The following is an 18,762-nucleotide window of genomic DNA, read 5'->3' as shown; positions in this document are numbered from 1 at the left end:
CACCAAAGAGCTAGAGGAAAGTTGTGTTTCATTGGTGCTACACTGCACCCTGACTGGTTCATCTCTTCCCTGTTACCCCTCTGTGAGGGAATGTCCAGTTGTTTACAGATGGGCATTGGGTCTCTACTCCATGCCCCTCCCCCCACCTATTCACATTTGGTATAATTTTGTTCTGGGTCTTAGATGCCTGATACCTGATCCCATCAACATCTATGGTGTGCTTCTTCCATGTGGGCTTTGTCGCTTCTCAGCTAAATGGCCGCTTGTTTATCTTCAATCCTTTACGACCCCAGGTGCTGTGTCTTTTGATAGCTTGGCACAATCAGCTTTCTTCACCACATTTCCTTGTACACCCATTTTGTCTTCAGAGATCTTGTCTGGAAGGTGAGCATCACAGAATGCCGGATTGTTAGAACGAAGTGTTCTTGTGTTGAGGGAGGACTTGAGTCGAGGCCCAATGTCCCTCTGCAAGCTTAATTCTAAACATATAGATAGGAGTACATCGTTCTATTCCCCTCTCATTATATAGTATATATTTGCATTCTTTTTATAACTAAATAATATTCCTTTGGACAGCTATATCACATTTTGTTTATGCTTTTGTTGATAGTCGCTGGGATGTTGTCCACTTTTTGATGGTTAGGATTAATGTGTGGATGTATGTTTTCCGTTCTCTTAGGTTCCTATGTGTAGGATTGTTTTGAAGAACTGCCCAACTATTTTCCAAAGAAGCCGCATTAGTTACATCTTTATTTGTAGTATGTTAGGTTTTCAATTTTTCAAAAAAATATTTATTTGTAAATTTGACTATAACCACTGTATAGTGTGTAGTGGTGTCTTACTGTGTTTCTATTTGTATTTTCTTAGTGGCTCATGAAAACTTTATTTTTTTAAGTGGGTTTTCTAACTTGTGAAAGTAGTATAAGCTCATTGCTAGAAATTAAGAAAATATATATATAAAATTAGCCTCTCTCTCTCTCTCTATATATATATTTACATATATAAAATTAGTCTCAATATAAAGAAAACCCAAATCTTCACATCACAACTGGACCAATAGGTAAGAAACATTTTGATAAAAGGAGAAAAGCTTAAAGTTGCCAAGGATTTCGTCTTGCTTGGATCCACAATCAAGATCTTGAAAGCAACAGTCAAGAGATTAAGCAATGGATTGCATTGAATAAATCTGCACAAGACCTCTTTAAAAGTGTTGAAAGCAAGGAAGTTATTTTGAGGAGTAAGGTGCACCTGGCACAAGCCATGGTATTCAATGCTCTCATTTGCATATGAAAGTTGGACATTGAATAAGGAAGACTAAAGAAGAATTGATGTGTTTGAATTATGGTGCTGGCAGAGAATATGGAAAATACCATGAAATGCCAAAAGAACAAACAAATCTGTGTTGGAAGGAGTACAACTTGAATGTTCTTTAGGGATAGGGATGGCAAGTCTTTGTCTCATGTACTTTGAACCTATTATCAGGAAAGACCAGTCCCTGGAGAAGGACATCATACTTGGTAAAGTGGAGGGTTAGTGAAAAACAAGGCCTTCGAAGAGATCGATTGTTGACATAGTGGCTGCAACAATGGGCTCAAACGTAACAACACTTACATGGATGACAGAGAACCAGATGTACATAGGGTCACTATGAGTCAGCATTGACTCAATAGCACCTTACAACAACAAATATAAGAGGGGCACTCCCCCACCCCCAACAGGAAAAAGCTCTGCTGGGTGGAGCTTGCTTAATGCTGGAGCAACTCACTCTGAGTTAGTGCACGCAGTGGCGTCACCTGGGAAGGTTCTTTCTGGTCACAGTGATTTGTGTGTGTGTGTATGTGTGGCAGCAGTTCAGCTTGAAACTTTTGTGTGTGTGTGTGTGTGTGTGTGTGTGTGTGATGATTAAGAGAACAGTGCAGCTGTGGAATTTTGTTTCCTGTTCAGGACAAATGTCACAGAAACTGTTGTGATGTTGTTGAACAGCTTACAAGGACAGCGCTATGAAAAAAACTCAAGTGTATGAGTGGTTTCTCATTTTAAAAAAGGTGAAATGTCGATTGATAAAGCTCATTCTGGATGCCCATCACCTTCCTGAACAGATGAAATTGTTTGACAAAATTCGTGCCCTTGTGGTCAAAGACAGACGATGGAACATTGAAGAGATGGGGAAGTTATCTGGACTGTCTTGGAGCTCAGTTCAGCGAATTTTAACTGAAGATTTGGGAATGAGAAGGGTCACTGCTAAATTTGTGCCTCTGGCTCTGACTCACCAGGAAAAACAGTGTCAAGTGGAAACATGCTGTGCTTTGAAAGAACAGCCCCAAAGCGACCCAGACTTTTTTCCCCAAGGTCATTACTGGTGATGAGACATGGTGCTAGTCTTATGACCCCCAAAACCAAACATCAATCAAGCCAGTGGAAGACGCCATTGTCACCTCACCCTCCCAAAGCTTGGCAAGTGAAATCAAAGATCAAGACAATGCTCATTTGACTTTTTGATGTGAGGGGGATAGTGCATTTGGAGTTCTTTCCACCGGGTCAGATTGTTAATCAAGCTTTCTATTTAGAGGTTCTGGAAAGATTGCATAACAGTGTGTGACAAAAAAGGCCTGATTTGTGGCAGATGGGGGACTGGTTTTGCCACCACAACAATGTACCTGTTCATGCCTTCTCAGTGGGCCTAAAACAGCTTTTGCCCCACGCACCTAACTCACCTGACCTCGCTCTATGTTACTTCTTGTTGCTTCAGCAAATGAAGAAGTACATGAAAGGATAGCGATTTGACTATGCAGACAAGGCGAAGAAAAAATGAGGGAGGTGCTATCAGCCATCCAAACAGATGAGTTTGAAAATGTTTCCAAGAATGGAATTGCAGCATTGCCAAGTGTATCAAGTGTAAGGGAGCGTACTTTGAAAGTGATAACGTAGTTTTGTAAAAAAAAAAAGAAAAAAAATATTAAATACATAGCTTTTAAAAAGAAATACAGGTTTTTTGATGCCCCCTCGTGTATCACCTATCATCTTGCCATCCAGAGGCAGCCATTGTTAATGTTTTGATCTATTTTCTTTGAGTATTTTAAAAATAAATTCGAATGTATTTTTTAACTTGGGATCACCAATATTTACATTAGTTATCTTTCTGACACCAGTAACATTTTTTCAAAAGCCTGAATATGAAGATAACTTGATAATAATCTACTGCGTACTAGGCATCATGTTAAGTGCTTTAAACAAATGAGCCAATTGCTTAAGAAAAAAAAATTTTTTTAAATAATTTCATTGGGAAAACAAAAACAAAAAAAATTTCATTGGGGGCTCATACAGCTCTTATCACAATCCATACTTCCATCCATCATTTGTACATATGTTGCCATCATCATTTTCAGAACACTTTCTTTCTACTTGAACCCTTGGTATCAGCTCATTTCCCTCCTTCCCCCCCCCCCCCCCCTCATGAACCATTGATAATTTATACACTATTATTACTTTGTCATGTCTTACACCATCCTCTGTCTTGCTTCACCCACTTTTTTGTTGTCCACCCCCCTGGGAGGGGGTTATATGTCGGTCATTGTGATCAGTTCCCTTTTTCTCCCCCCACCTTTTCCTTACCCTCCTGGTATTGCTATTCTAATTATTGGCCCTAAGGGGTTTATCTGTCCTGGATTCCCTGTGTTTGAGCTCTTATCTGTACCAGTGTACATGCTCTGGTCTAGCCAGATTTGTAAGGTAGAATTGAGGTTATGATATCGTGGTGGTGGTGGTGGTGGTGGTGGTGGTGGTGGTGGTGGTGGATATTAAAGAACTAGAGGAAAGTTGAAAGTTGTCTATTTCCTTGGTGCTACACTGCACCCTAACTGGCTTGTCTCTTCCTTGTGACCCTTCTGTAAGGGGATGTCCAATTGTTTACAGATGGGCTTTGGGTCTCTTCTCTGCCTTCTCCCTCCTCTACATTGATAAAATTTTTTGTCCTGGGTCTTTGATGCCTGATATCTGATCTCATTGACACCTCATGATCACACAGGCCAGTGTGCTTCTTCCATGTGGGCTTTGTTGCTTCTCAGCTAGCTACATGGCCACTTGTTTATTCTCAAGCCTTTAAGACCCCAGATGCTATATCCTTTGATAGCCGGACACCCTCAGCTTTTTTGCACCACATTTGCTTATGCACCCATTTTGTCTTCAGTGATCTTGTCGGGTAGGTGAGCATCACAGAATGCCGGGTTATTAGAACAAAGTGTTCTTACATTGAGGGAGTACTTGAGTAGAGGCTCAATGTCCGTCAGCTGCCTTAAAACTTAACATATAAATACATGTACATAGATCTGTTTCCCTGTCGTTATATATAAATATATTTACATATGTTCATGCCTGTATTTAGACCTCTGTAAGTGCTCTTTGCCTCCGAGTTTTTTCCTCTATTTCCTTTTTCTTTCCTCTTGTCCCACTATCATATTCGGCCTTCATTTGAGTTTTAGTAATTCCTCTCGGTTACATTGCCCTTGATCAAGCCCCACCAGGCATCCTATATTCTCCTTGCCATCAACTTCAGATCACTTGTTGTTCCCTTGTCCCTGGGTTAGTTTACACCCCCTTTTCTTTACCCTCCCTCCCTCTCTCCCATGTCCCCCCACCTCCAACCGTTGGTCCCATTATTTTCTCCTCCGGATTGTTTATCCTGCCTATCTTATCTAGATAGACATGCAGAGACATTAATAAGCACAAAGACAAGACAAAGCAAAACAACCCCCCCAAAAAACCACCACTACCACCACAAAAACCTACAGCAAAGAAAGAAAAGCCTATAGATATCTTGTTTGTTGACCTTTAGGAGTGTTTTCCTGTCAAGTCTGATGGGGTACAATGCCCTGGCCCCAAAGTCTATTTTTGGTTTGCTCCCCTTGGTGCTCTGTTGCACACCCTTTGTGTTTCACCATGGTGTGGTGGCATCAGATCAGGCACAATCCCTGCACTATGTCTCCAGTGTTGTTCCCGTAGTGCTCTGGGTTAAGGGACATGGTGTCGTGTAGTGGGGCCAGCCCTATGATGCTCTCTGCATTGGCTGCTCTGAGCAGGAATGTTGCCCTCGGGGCTTGGTGGGCCAGGATGTGCTCCATCCACTCTTGTCTCCTTCCCTCTTTGTTTACTCCTGTGTGCTCTGATCAGATGCACCCCTGAGCTGTTGCTTCAGTGCTGTCCTCTGAAGTGCATTCCTCTGGTGTATGTGTGTGTGTCCACATAGCTGGGATTGGGGCCTGCCCGAAATGTAAGTTTTATTTATTTATTTTTTGGAAATCTAAGTTTTAATGTATGGTTAAATTTAAATGGGATGGTAGTGTGTTTAGCTTTTTGGACCTTGCATTTTTCACTGGACATCTTAGTGTGGTCCACTAAGCTTGACGTTGTTATGTCTTCATGATTGTTAGTAGTAGTGCACGTGAAACGGTGTTGATTTTGCCCACTTACAGCTTTGCATGGCACAGAATCTCCTACAATTTCACAATCATCCATTCTTTCATGGCAATTAAAAATTTTGACAAGATTCTTTTCCATATATTTCTGTGATGCCACCATTGGTTTTTATATCTGGTGTGTGAATGTCTGGAAACCCAAAATGGACTTTCCTTCCCGTAGTTCAGCCGTTCTCAACCTGTGGGTCGCCACCGCGAGCCTGTCACAGGGGTCGCCCGATTCCTAACAGTAGCAAAATTACAGTTATGATGAAATAGCAATGAAAACAATTTTATGGACACCCAAAGCCCATTTGTAGGCCACTGGAGATCCCCTTTCAGAGGGGTTGCGGGGAGGAGATGAGCCAGTCAGGGTGCGATGTAGCAACGATGAAAAATACAACTTTCCTTTAGTTCCTAAATGCTTCCTCCCCGCTCCCATGATCATGATCAAAATTCTACCTTGCAAGTCTGGCTAGACCAGAGGATGTACACTGGTATAGATAGGAACTGGAAACACAGGGAATCCAGGGTGGATGGAAGATCCCTTCAGGATCAGTGGTGTGAGTGGCGATACTGGGAGGGTAGAAGGAGAGTGGGTTGGAAAGAGGGAACCAATTACAAGGAGCTATATGTGATCTCCTCCCTGGGGGATGGACAACAGAAAAGTGGGTGAAGGGAGACGTCGGACAGGGCAAGATATGACGAAATAATAATTTATAAATTATCCAGGGCTCATGAGGGAGGGGGAAGCGGGGAAGGGAGGGGAAAAATGAGGACCTAATGCCAGGGGCTTAAGTGGAGAGGAAACGTTTTGAGAATGATGAGGGCAATGAATGTACAAATGTGCTTTACACAATTGATGTATGTATGGATTGTGATACGAGTTGTATGAGCCCCTAATAAAATGATTTAAAAAAAAGGGAAAAAAAAGAAAGTAATTTTATCGTTATGGGGGGCACCACAACATGAGAGCTGTATTAAAGGGTTGTGGCATTAGAGAGGTTGAGAACCACTCCCTTAGTTGGCACCCTGACTCGTGTGAAACCACTTGAATAATCTTATCTGTTGTTGGATGTTGAATCATATGTGTGTGTGTATATATATATGTATATATATATACATACACACACATATATCTTATCTATTAATGGATAAAACATTTACATATAGAAATCTTATCTATTAATGGATGCTGACAACTTAAGGAGTTTATACCTCAAAAAGGGGTAAATACTATCATTAAATATATATGTACTTTTCAAAATGATTACATTAAAGAGAAGTAGTGGGTTAGGTTTTAGAGATCCAGTGAATTTGGATAAAAACAAACCAAAAACTACCGCATGTATCCTGGGCAAACTAATTCATGGGACATTTGCTTGGCTCCTAACCCTTTTGCAGTTTGACTTTTAGGTCAACTTCTTGGTTGATTGGAATCAGTTTGATAGCAGTGAGGCGAGGGGGGATTTGTAAACCCAGTGATCTTTTCTCTCAAACGCTCTGCCTGTTTACTCATCAGTTTCCATACTCTGTGGTTTGCCCGCCACTTTGACTGCTTTCTCAGTCATCAAACTCCCTCTTTCTCCTCCTGCCCCGTAACTGAAGAGCCCATGAGGTTCTGTTTCGCGTCCGGCTCTTTTCTCACTTTATATTCTCTTTCGGTGATCTCATTGAGCGACATGGCTTCCGTCATCATCGATAAGTGGTTAATTCACAAATGCATCTCTCTTTTAGGCTGTAGAGCCTCTTTTTTGGATGCTTCTATTAAAAAAAATTTTTTTTTAGACACCTCCATCTTACTCTCTTTGGACAAAGTGAAGATGCTTATAGCTTAGTTACTTATCTTACATATGGCCCTCTTCGACCTATGAATAGAATAATCCAGGCTCTTAGCCCCAGTTTCTCCTCTGGTTGTGTGTATTCTTACCGAGGAATCTTAGTGGCTTCGAGGGTTACGTATTGGACTGCTAACTGCAAAATCAGCAGTTCGAAACCACCAGCTGCTCTGCTGGAGAAGGATGACGTTTTCTCTTCCTTTAAAGAGTTACAGTCTTGGAAACCCACACTGACAGTTCTACCCCGCCCTTTAGCGCCACTACAGGTCAGAATCGACTCGATGGCAAGGCACTTTGAGATAAACATTCTGAACAAGCTCACAACCTAGCTCTGGCCCTTACTACCTTTTTGGCTGGTAGTCTTGCAGTTGTCTTTTGATTTCTTTCTCCTCCCTACTGCCTACTCTGTTGAAATCTACCTTAGCGAATTCTGTGAGTACCATGTTCCCTAAATGTAGGGCTTGCTGATGTGGCTCCGTAAGATCCTTTTGCTGCGTTTCTCTTCTGTCTAGAATCAAGTCAGTAGCCAAGCGGAGCCGTGTCCAATTTCCGCTTGTCTCTTGCATTTGACCTGAGCCTGTATGTCAGCCAGACTGCTGCTCCCACTCCTTAAATACGGTTTATGGGCTGCTGCCTCCCTGCCTTTGCTCATGCCGTCTCCCTTCTCTCTGTCCTTGAGAATCCTCTTCCTTGCAGCCTTCATTGTACTTTCAGGTGCACCTCAAATACTGCCTTGCTAAAATCTTTCACTTAGAATTTCCCTACAGACTATCCCTTAAATTACAAAGCCTTTTGTCACTTGGATGATGTATTTCCTACATATCTAGCCACTTCCTGTCAGGCCCCCTGTGATTCACATAGAATCACTTCTTGTTCTGTGGGCCAGGCCATGTGCTTTCCTACACAGGGCACTTACCTCCTGTGGCTTAGCTGCCCTTTAGTGAATTTTTTTTAATGTACAGGTGGATTGTGGTGGTGGTGATGACAACATTTGAAACCTAGTCCTCTAGTACAGCGATGTCCTTCCTCTATCCCATAGATGTGCTTCATCACCTAGATGTCCATCATCACATAGTTGTCCCCCGTCTTTGGATACAGTGGAGATGCCTGTAGCATCTTGTGGAGCCCCTCCATTGTACAGCTGTCCTCTAGATCCATAGGCCGCTTCACGGAGTGGAAAGAATTGACTTGGGTTTTAAACTCTGGCTGTGATGCTTGCTAGCTATGTGAATTTGGTAAAATGACTTGATTGTCTTTAGCTTTTATTTTCAGGTTTGTAAAATAGGGAGGATATTTAACCTTATAGGACCAATATGAAATTTAAGTGAGGAACATCAAACAAAATGCCTACTCTTAGTATGTTCCTCAATAATAATATTGAAGCAAAACCAAAACCAAAACAATTTGACTCATTTTAAAGTTGTTTACATTAAAAAAAAAAAAGTGGATTAGGCTTCCAGTGAATCCCCTCTGACCACAGACCAGGGATGTGAATAGCTGTGCTATTATGCGAAGTGCTTTGGAAGATGGGTGATTACAGATGCAGTTAGGTTCAAATTTAACACTTTGTCACTTGATCTCTCTCTTGACCCATTTTAAATTTGTTGTAGTTTTTTAATATTTCCTATCCTTTTTTTGGATTGAGGTTTTTCTGTTTTACTTTGTTATTGTTGCTAGTTTTGTTTGCTTGTATGTGTTTCTGTATATGAAATCCAGGATAGGTGTATTGATGGAGACAATAAATGGATTATTGGTTTCTTGGGGGTATGGCAGGGGAGATTGGGGGAAATGGGGAGTTAATTACAAGGAATACAAAAAAGAAAATTGATGGTGGTAATGATTGTACAACTCTTAATATGATTCAACTATTGAATTAGATGATATGTGGATTGTTTGCCAGTAAGCATATTAAAAAACAAAACAAACAAAACAGAAGGCAGCAATAGATTTGCCTCCGTGGGACTAATTGTATGTGATGGGGCCTTAGGCAGTGGTGCCAGACAGACTAAGTGAGGAGACTGAAGGCAAAATGTCCTATTCCTCGAGGACTGGTTTGCCAATCAAATTCTAGTTAGAGATCAGGAAGAACGTCCTGCAGCACATAGTGCAACACATAGCACTTTGTACCTCTCCATAAAGAAAGACTTTTCCATATTGCCCTCCTGCCTCCCCCAGCATGTCTTCTGAACATGAGGTGGCAGCTTGGATATGCTGTTCTCTTAATGCCTTGACCTGGATTATTATCATGACTTGGTCCTCACTGATCTTCCTAGCCTTCTTTGGCCCTGTGCCCTATGCAGTGAATGGTGTCATTTTTTTCTGTGTGTCTAGCACCTGAACTTTCATATGAGGGCAGCTCTACAAGGTCTTGGTACAGGGTAAGGCCAATCTCAGATATCAGAAGCTGGAACGTTGGCCTGCTCCCTGCTTTCTTGACAGCAGGAGCATGGAAATGTGTGCCAGGCCAGTGGGACTCGATTTCTGCAATGAGTGACGCAAAAGATGAAGAACAGGGTCAGTGGTGGCAGTGATGGTAGAGGCAGTGATTTTGTGCTCCGGTGGCAGTGGTGACTCCCCCTGGCTGTTCTTGTGAGTGCTGTGGGCTGTGGTCTGTGGGCTGTGACTGCGCCGCCTACTTGGTGCCCGCCCACGTTCAGAGCGTTGATTCTCCAGCCCTTCTGGTGGGTGCTGTGAGGCTACCTAATGTGGTTCCTTTTCTGTGTATAGGAACCCAAGGTGGCTTCTGTGATTTGCAGAATTCCCACTCATGCTGCCCTCCTTCACCTGGTGCCCCACTTACATTAAACTTTCTCTAGCACTTCCAAGCTGGCACGGCTGGATCCGCTCGGCCATTCTCACGGGCTGTTCTCCCTGGAGCATCCTTTGCCCCATGCTTCATCTGTTTGACTCTTGATAGCCCTTTATTTTTCTAAATATATATGCACACATACATATAACCTCAAGATGGGCTTCCTCCTCAGTGTTCCAACCGGTCCCTCCGTCTGTCCCCAGTGTAGTGCTTGTCAGTCTTTCTGTCATGGTCTTTATGTTCAATATCTTTGCAGCGTTCCTGGAAGATAATAATTGCTGTCTCAATTTGATCTGTGGAATGAGTGAGAAATGAATTAATTGCCATGTAATAGAAAAGGTTTTTCCCACCTTCCATTTGCATGCCTGTTTCCCCCAATAAACTGAGTTTTCTGAGAGCAGAGATCAGGTTATTAATTTATCACTTCTCTGCCCCACTATGAGCTTGTTTGTCACCAAAGACTCCAAATCCATATCAAGTTTACATTTCCTCCTCTTTTTAAAAAAGCCACTCAAACCACTATTTAGGTTTGAGGGATAAGGAATCTGGAGGTATTTTTGTTTGATTTTTTAAAGAACCATACTGTATATATATATTTACACAGGCCACCGCAAGAGATGAAATCCAGGACAATATCGTATCAAACCTACCATATATGTGGGTCGGGCCCCCTCCTCTCTCCCCACCCCTCCTGCCCCTCATCACTGTGTTTTATTTTGTGGCAACGACTCACAGTAGATGTGGAGGGAATGCAAGAACAGAGGAGTGAATGGTAGGATTGACTGTCGTTTGAGAATTGCAGGCAAACTGCTTCTCCCCCAAAGAAAGTATCTTCTTTGACCAGACAGGTACAGATGAGAAATAGCTAGATGGCGGGCCAGCATGTTCCATGCTAAGGGAGGGATCATGGGCAGAGTATCTTCGATGCCAAACGAATAGAACGTGTCTAATGGAACCACTGAAAGCGCGGTGCTGTGAGCAAATGCTTGCTCGGGGAATGGCTCGTGTTGGCTTGGGTCGGTGAAAAGGGGAGCGTAGGGTAGGTGTTGTCTTTGTTTTGCTTGGCTCATGACTTGTTTTGGACTAGTTCATTGTGTTCTCTTTTTTCAGGTTCAAGACAACTTTGACAAAATCGAATTCAACAGGATGTGTTGGACCCTTTGTGTCAAAAAAAACCTCACAAAGAGTCCCCTGCTTACTACTGAAGAAGATACATTTAAAATATGGGTTATCTTCAACTTTTTGTCTGAGGACAAGTATCCATTAATTATTGTGCCAGAAGAGGTAAGGTCTGGTGTGGGGATGTTTTTAAGTAATAATTGATGTTGACTCAGTGTTGACCTGGAAGGAAATCCCGGACTCGGGTTTGGTGGATCAGAGAGACCAAACAGCCGAGTCAAGAAAAGTCTAAAACTTGGGTGATTTTTTTGAGGCATGTAATAAAAATATCCTTGGAGATTTTAAGACTGGGTGGAACACTTCTCTCTAAATTGCTATAATTATATATAGATGAATTCATCTTCGGGTCCAAAGAGTCTTTATTCATTCAGTCTAAGTCACAACATAGTTTTCTGTCTACTTGCGTATTAGCAAAACTGGAAGAACTGGCCAAGTGATGCTGTAGGGAATACATGGGACCCAGAATGCCATCCTCAAGCCTGTGTTACGTGAACAAATGCTGTTCTTCTTTCAAAAGTCCAACGTAAAGACTATTTAACTGTACTTTTAAAAGCAACTGAAAAAGGTCTTCTGCTTGGTTTATTCTGGGATATTTTTCATGAGCTTTCCAAAGGGCAGGGAAGGCCTTCATAAAAATTCGGCTTTCCGTGCATTGGTTAAGTGTGGCTGCTAAGCAAACGGTCAGTAGTTCGAGTCCACCAGCCGCTCTTTGTTTATGGCACAGACTGACAGTAGACGCCGAGGAAATCTGAGTGGGACCACGTGGGAGAATGATGTGGCAATCTGCTTCTGTAGAATCACAGCCTCCTCGTCCTACAGGTCCATGAGAGTCAGGATTGACTCTATGATCACGATTTTGGGTTTTTTGAGCTTATAGAAAATTTAGAGAAGACTTGAAATGAACAAATTAAAATTAGGTATAGCTCTCCATTTAAGAAAGTTATTTGTAACCCCTTAACCTTGAACAAGTTATTTAACCTCTGTAAGTCCTAACTTTTACATTTGTAAAACTTGGGCTAATAATAGTGGCTGCTGTAAGGTTGTGAGGTGATTAGTGTAGTTCAGTGCCTGACATAAAATACACACTTAGTGTGGTAACTCCTACAACCACTGTTACTGTGTACAGGTTTTGCACAGTAGAATGCTTCTTTTTTTAGACATGCTATTTTTATTTTATTTTATTTATTTTTAAAAATCATTTTATTGGGGGCTCGTACAGCTCTTATCACAATCCACACATGCATCCTTTGTGTCAAGCACATTTGTACATTTGTTGCCATCATCATTTTCAAAACATTTTCTTTCTATTTGAGCCCTTGGTCTGAGCTCCTCATTTTTTACCCTCCCTCCCTCATGAACCCTTGATGATTTATAAATTTTTTTTTCATGTCTTACACTGTCTGATATCTCCCTTCACCCACTTTTCTGTTGTCTATCCCCCAGGGAAGGAGTTATATGTAGATCATTGCTATCGGTTCCCTCTTTCTCCTCCCACCTTCCCCTCCTGGTATCACTACTCTCATTATTGGCCCCGAGGGGTTTATCTGTCCTGGATTCCCTTAGTCTGCTTATTTCTTTAGGATAAATTTCCAGCAGCGCAATTCTCGAGTCCTAAGAAATGCGCACCATGAAGGTATTTGGTGAACAAGACAAATTTGTCTCTCAAAAAGACTGTACCGATTTGTGCACTTACCGGTAGTGGGTAAGAGTGTCCTTTTTTATCCATCCTGCCATTACTGAGTCTCGTCTCTGGTTTTCTGACTCCTGTTCATGTTAGGAGATTGGCTAGCATCTTTTTTAAGATGTTTGGCATTTATTGACTGTTGACAGCAGTGTTTCCTAAAGTGGGAGATAAAGTTTTTAAGTGACAGGGAGCCACTGAATAATTTCTTTTTTTCCTGAAAAGGGGACGGTGGGCAGCATAAGTTTGGGAACCTATGGGGTACAGGTAGGTGAAGCACCAGGGGGAATATAAAACAATTGATAATCTGCTGGAGGAGAAAAGTAATCCAGGGTAATTCATTGGAAAATAAACTAGCTGCTGTGTGAAAAAGGCCAAGGCTACTTGACTGCAGAGATGGGAAGGGTTTATTTTAGCTTCAGGGAGCCCAAGGGTCAGGCATTAAGCTTTTAGGGGGAATGGGGGTTAAAAGGCCAGACCATGTCTATTGCAGCTCCTCATTTTAGCTGTTGCTGCCTGGAAGGAGGCACAGACAAAGGATGCTGAGTTTCAATAAACACATTCATTATGGATCTCAAGATAGGATTTTCATACCATTTTCAAATGTGATTCCTCTTCGCTTCTCCCTCGCGGGCCCCCCCCCCCCCCAGCTATTTAAATTGGTGAAAACTGTTCTTGGATCAGAGCATAACAGAAAGCAAGCAGAGGGCCAGATTTGGCTGCTGATCTCTGGTTAAGATCATTGACTCTAGAGTCAGATTTTTCTACTTGAATTTTGACTCCTCACTGCTTACTTGGTGTGTGACCTTGGGCAGTTCACTCATTTGTTTGTACTTCAGTTTTCTCAACTGTACGACAGAGCTAATGCTAGTGTCTTACCAACTTAAAGGGCCAGTGCCTGGTCCTTAGTAAGTGCTCCTGAAGTGGTAGCTGTGTTATGAGTTGTGCTGGGCCCTCAAGGATGGGAAGGATTTTGACCGGAGGAGCAGATCCTTCATTGGCAGAGGCTTCTGGGTGGAAGAGACAGTGGCAAGGTTAAGAGAGGCAGAAAAGCAAAGGGCATATATACTCTGTGACTCATTCAGCTCTGCTGAATTGCAAGTCAGGACATTAGTCAGAAATGGCCAAACCGGTGGATTTCAGCTAAAGAGAAAAAACTTGAAAGGATGTCGGGAAGCCCACGGAATCATTAAGAGGGCTATGGACTCAAGTGTAGAGGCCATAATGGACCTTCCAGTGCGGAGCTAGGAGGAAATGCTGCTGCCACCACTGAGGGCAGGGTTGTACTTGCACTAGGGGACACCGCAGGGAACTTGGTCAGATCTTCTGCACCTCCTTGTGCCACCAAGTTCCATGGTCCCTGCTTTCCGGTTGACAACCAGGAGTGATGCTCCTAGTTGGCGTGGTGTAAGCCAGGCATCACTCTCTAATTACTCGGGAGGTATTTTCAGCTCTTCTTTGGGGAAGAAGATTTCCAGGCAGAAGAAAGGGCTTAGATTACATGCTAGGGAGGCAAAAGACTGACACATACCCATTATGCCCCCAGTGTGGTAACGGTGGAGAAGAGTGGTAGTAGAGGAGGCTGGAAAGAGGTTGGACTTTATCTGGCAGGCAGTGGGTGCTGTAGGTCACTAAAGAGTTTGAGCTAAAGACAGGGCTGACTAGATGAACAGTGGAGAGATGGGAGGTGGGAAATATGAGAAGTGGCATCAAAGACTGAAGTCCAGAGTATCAATGAGAATAGAACAGAAGGCCAAGTGTGAGGGCCACGGGGGCAAGAGACCATGTCGGAGACCTGGTCTTGGAGAAGAGGAGACAAGTTTTAGGTCTGGACAGCAGGGGTTTAATATAGGGCAAAGTATGGTGTTTGAGATCAGACGGCTTGGTTTAAAATTTGCTTATTCTATGTTTGGTTTTCCCCAACTGTAACATGGACATAATAACTACTCTCTTCATTGGGCTCTTGTAAGGTCTTAAAAAGTTGATGCATGTAAATCATTTAATGTAGTGCCTGGCTCATGGTAAATGCTTCCCAAATGGTATGTGTGTGTGTGTGTGTGTATACACATGAATGCGTGTCAGGATGATGAACACATTCACAAATTGGGGTTTGATGAATGTACGATGATGGGTTTGGGACTTATGGCCCTTCCGGTGGTACATCTGGGTAGTCAGCTGGAAGTGCCCACCTAGAGCTTGTGAGAGGCCAGAGCTGGGCAGAGAGGGGAAGCCATGGGCTTAGGAAAGTCAGGGAGGAAGAGAATTTAGTGGGAGAAGTGAGGGCTGAGAACAGAACCACTGTGCTGTTTTAGTGGCAAAAGGAGGAAGTAGGTTTGATAAAGGAAGTTGGATTGAACAGCCTATGAAATAGGAATAAAAACCAGGAGAGTGTTGAGTCATGGGTGTCAAAGAAAAAGTTCTAAGAAAGAGGGGGGAGAAGTTACTCTGGCATTAGATATTGCAGAAAATTTAGAGGGTGCTAAGTGAGAGGTTGCCTCTGGATCTTGTAATTAGTTGGTCCTTGGTCATTAAGGAGAGAGCAGTCTTTTTTAGTGCCGAGAGAGACTGGTTTCTCAGTGAGTCGTAACAGTGATGCCATTGTGCCTGTATCTTAGAGGGGAAATGGAAACTAAAATGTGCTGTAGGTTTTTGCACAGGAACGTAGAGCCGGGATGGGATGTCTGGAAGTGTAGCAGTGAGCTACCAATGGCATTTTAAGACCCAGCTACTGCTCGGAAGAATTGTGCTAAATTCAATCTTCAGTATTTCTGTGAGGACACTTTGTGGTGCCACTCAGTGTTCCAAATTGAGTTGTGTTTTCTTTGGGAGTGGGCGTGGCGGGGGCGGGTCTCTCACACTTGGGATTTTGGTTCTTGTGTATGGTGGACCTGAAAGTAACCTTGATGTAAATTCAGAGGTAGGAATTAGTGAGTTAGGGGATTGATTTTATTCCCCGAGGCAACACTGGCTTGATGGGTGGGACTTCTCACTGGCTCTGGAGGAGGCTAAGTGGTGTTGGCTTCCTGACTGGCTCTGCCGAAGAAATGCCCATGACTCCTGCTTCAGGTGGGTTGAAGATTGAGAGCCACGTGAGACTTGATCGGGTGCCATGCCTGCAGCATCTTGGGACTCAGTTAAGACTCCTCTGCACCCCTAAGCCCCTTTTTGCAGACGGACAGGAATGCCTTGGTGCATTCTGTTAACTATATTTACGTAACATAAGGCTTGTCATTTGTACCCATTTTTACTGTACAATATGGCAGAGCTAGGTGCAATCAGTGTTTTGTAGCCACCTCTCCTGTTTACTTCCAGAACTTCACCCATCCTCCCACCACCAACAGAAACTGTCTACCCCTTAGACAGCTGACTTCTCCTTGCCCTGTTTGCCCGCCCCACCACCATTCCCCAGCCCTCGCAGCCTCTCTTCTAGCCCCTCCATGCCAGTGGAATCATAACAACATTTGCCCTTTTATGTGTAATTTCACAGAGTAATGTGTTTAAGCTTCAGCCACGTTGTAGCATAAATCCTCAGTGTTGCTTTCTGTTTTATGACTGCATGATGTTCAATTTAAGTGCATAGAGACCTTTTTTGGTTGTGGTTGTTGATCTGGTCATCTCTTGATAGACATTTGATTGTTTTCACTTTTTGGCTATTTAATTTTACAGATTATTCCACCATGGCCAGAAGTGCTTGCATGGGAAAAATAAGGACCATTGGAAACATCTCTCGGTTTAAGATTTAAGATATGGGCATTTTTAGTCTTGTATTTATTGAGCTCTTAATACATCTCCTGACCTGTAGCCAAGCACTAGAAACTCAAGGTCACGCTATGTTATGGGAAGCATTAGTCAGACTACTTCTCAAGGTAGGCGTGCTTTGTTAGAATTTATTTCCTTCCTAAAGGTTTTAATAACCTTTGAAAATGCTTTTGAAATAATTTGAGACATAAAGATTTGGATGAAATGTTACAGGAAAACAAAACCATTTTCAGATAGATCTGAAAGGATAATGCCTTAGTTTGCTATGACTGTGGGCCCCTGTTCAATTGGCAGTACTACCATTTTCAGGCATTGTTCATTTAAAGTAAATTTTTGTTTTTAAATAATCCACCCTCTCTGTGATCATTTGCAGTTTGTTTAAGTTCAGGATGTATTTTAAGAAATAGCCCCCAGCTTCTATTAATATGATGTAAGTGCAGGACTGGGCTTACCCTTGGGTTGTGCAACGGTCCCTGTGGGTCGCACCTGACTCGGTGGCACCTGAAAACCACAACAAGATACAAATAACAGCGACAATGGCATGGGTAACAGAAATGGTACAATTGTAAGTTTGTGGCGTTTGGTGGAGTTTTCCACCATCCAGAAAGTAGCCTCAAGAATGTTGAAGATCTGAGTGACTTACATACATGGAAAAGTTAAGGTATTTCTACCATACAGAACTAAAAAAGTAGTATTTCCCCATTTGCGTTGCTTCGTCATTTTTGTCAAACGGTATTCCTGGAAATGTGTTTCTGTATCATTTGTACATTAGCATTCATTTCCCATTGAGCGAAGAACAAAACCGGGTGTGTCTACTGTGAGTTCTTAGGAAGAATGGCCTTGATGTCTTTAAAAAAAAATCAAATCTTAAATCATTTTTCAAGAGACCCCTAAATGGAGTAAAACCAGGATTGTTAAGCCAGTAAATGTCCTTTCAAGCAACGACAGGGAAAGAGGTTTAACACAGTACATGTTTTGAGCTGGGGCTCTCAAAAACCCACAGGCAGCTTGCTAGTTTATTCTTTGTTCTTTTTGGTGAAACTTGCCTGGAAGGCGGAAATAAGCTGCTTCCTGAAGCTGAATGAGCTCTTAGAATCGATGCAGGCCACCAGCACAGGGGCACGTGATTTATTATTGAGCTTAATGACGTGGTAGAGAATGGGCATGTTTGTCTCTCCTTGGACCAATGTAATGAATCAAAGGTCCTTAAGCTACTGTGTTATGATAAGTATGTGATTGTGTTTAAAGTCAACAGGAAATGAAGCTAGATTCTGTGTCTGGCACAGGCCCTGGGAATGCTGAGCCGCAGAAGCTGGGTGGTGAGGAAAGCTCCCCAGCGCTTCAGAGGGCACCTTCAGAAAGGGTCGGGGGAGTGGGAAGCTGCCTGGAGAGCTGAGAGCCGAGGTTCCAGACGTAATACAAGATCCTCCAGGATACAAGCCTGGAGTGCCGTGTGCGGAGGGTGAGGGCCTGGGGATGCTTCACAGTGAGGAAGAGCTCAGACGGTCACACGGACTGTTAGTCGTTCTGCACATGCACATGGGCTTCCTGTGGCTTTTCTGCTGGAGCGTCTAGTGGTGCCTGTACTGCCCTCGCCCCAAGGGGACCCCAAGGGATCCCCAGGCAGCCTGGGTCCACCTGTTGGTCTGCTGCCTGCGGATGCTGTGTTTCTGCACTCACTGTGATCCTGGGCCATTACCTGCTGGGATGACCTTTTTGATTCTCTTTTTCTTTCTTGTCTCCTCTTCTTGACTTTAATCTTGTCCCTTTTCTCTTCTCTCCTTGTCTCTCATTAACCGTTTTCTTTTCTCTCTTCCTCCGCATTCCCCTTGTTTCTATTTATTCCCCCCCCCCCCAAAACCCCAAACTCTAATAGCACCTGATAAACTTAAGAAAGACTTAATTATTTTATCTAGCAGGTAAATACTTGTTGAGCACCTACCGTGCCCTATTGTTAGTCTTCATCCTAGACGGCCTTATATCCCATTGAAAGAATCAGTAGAACTCTTCATATAGACATTTTAGTTTGTTAGATGTTTGCGAATT

General features: G+C 42.9%; 1 protein-coding gene across 2 annotated transcripts in view; it reads left to right on the top strand.

The window, feature by feature from the left end:
- Nucleotides 1-18,762, top strand: part of SWAP70 (switching B cell complex subunit SWAP70) — a 90,380-nt gene that overhangs the window by 47,115 nt on the left and 24,503 nt on the right. For both annotated transcript variants that reach the window (XM_004711539.3, XM_045290978.1), the window contains exon 3: nucleotides 11,208-11,381. In XM_004711539.3, the coding sequence (XP_004711596.1) occupies nucleotides 11,208-11,381 (174 nt within the window). The remainder of the gene's footprint in view (nucleotides 1-11,207; nucleotides 11,382-18,762) is intronic.

The sequence above is a fragment of the Echinops telfairi genome, unplaced genomic scaffold (assembly GCF_000313985.2).
Source record: "Echinops telfairi isolate 266 unplaced genomic scaffold, ASM31398v2 ScPeMD7_60;HRSCAF=208, whole genome shotgun sequence".
NCBI classification, from domain to species: Eukaryota; Metazoa; Chordata; class Mammalia; order Afrosoricida; family Tenrecidae; genus Echinops; species Echinops telfairi.
This window is presented reverse-complemented; position numbering and strand designations above follow the sequence as displayed.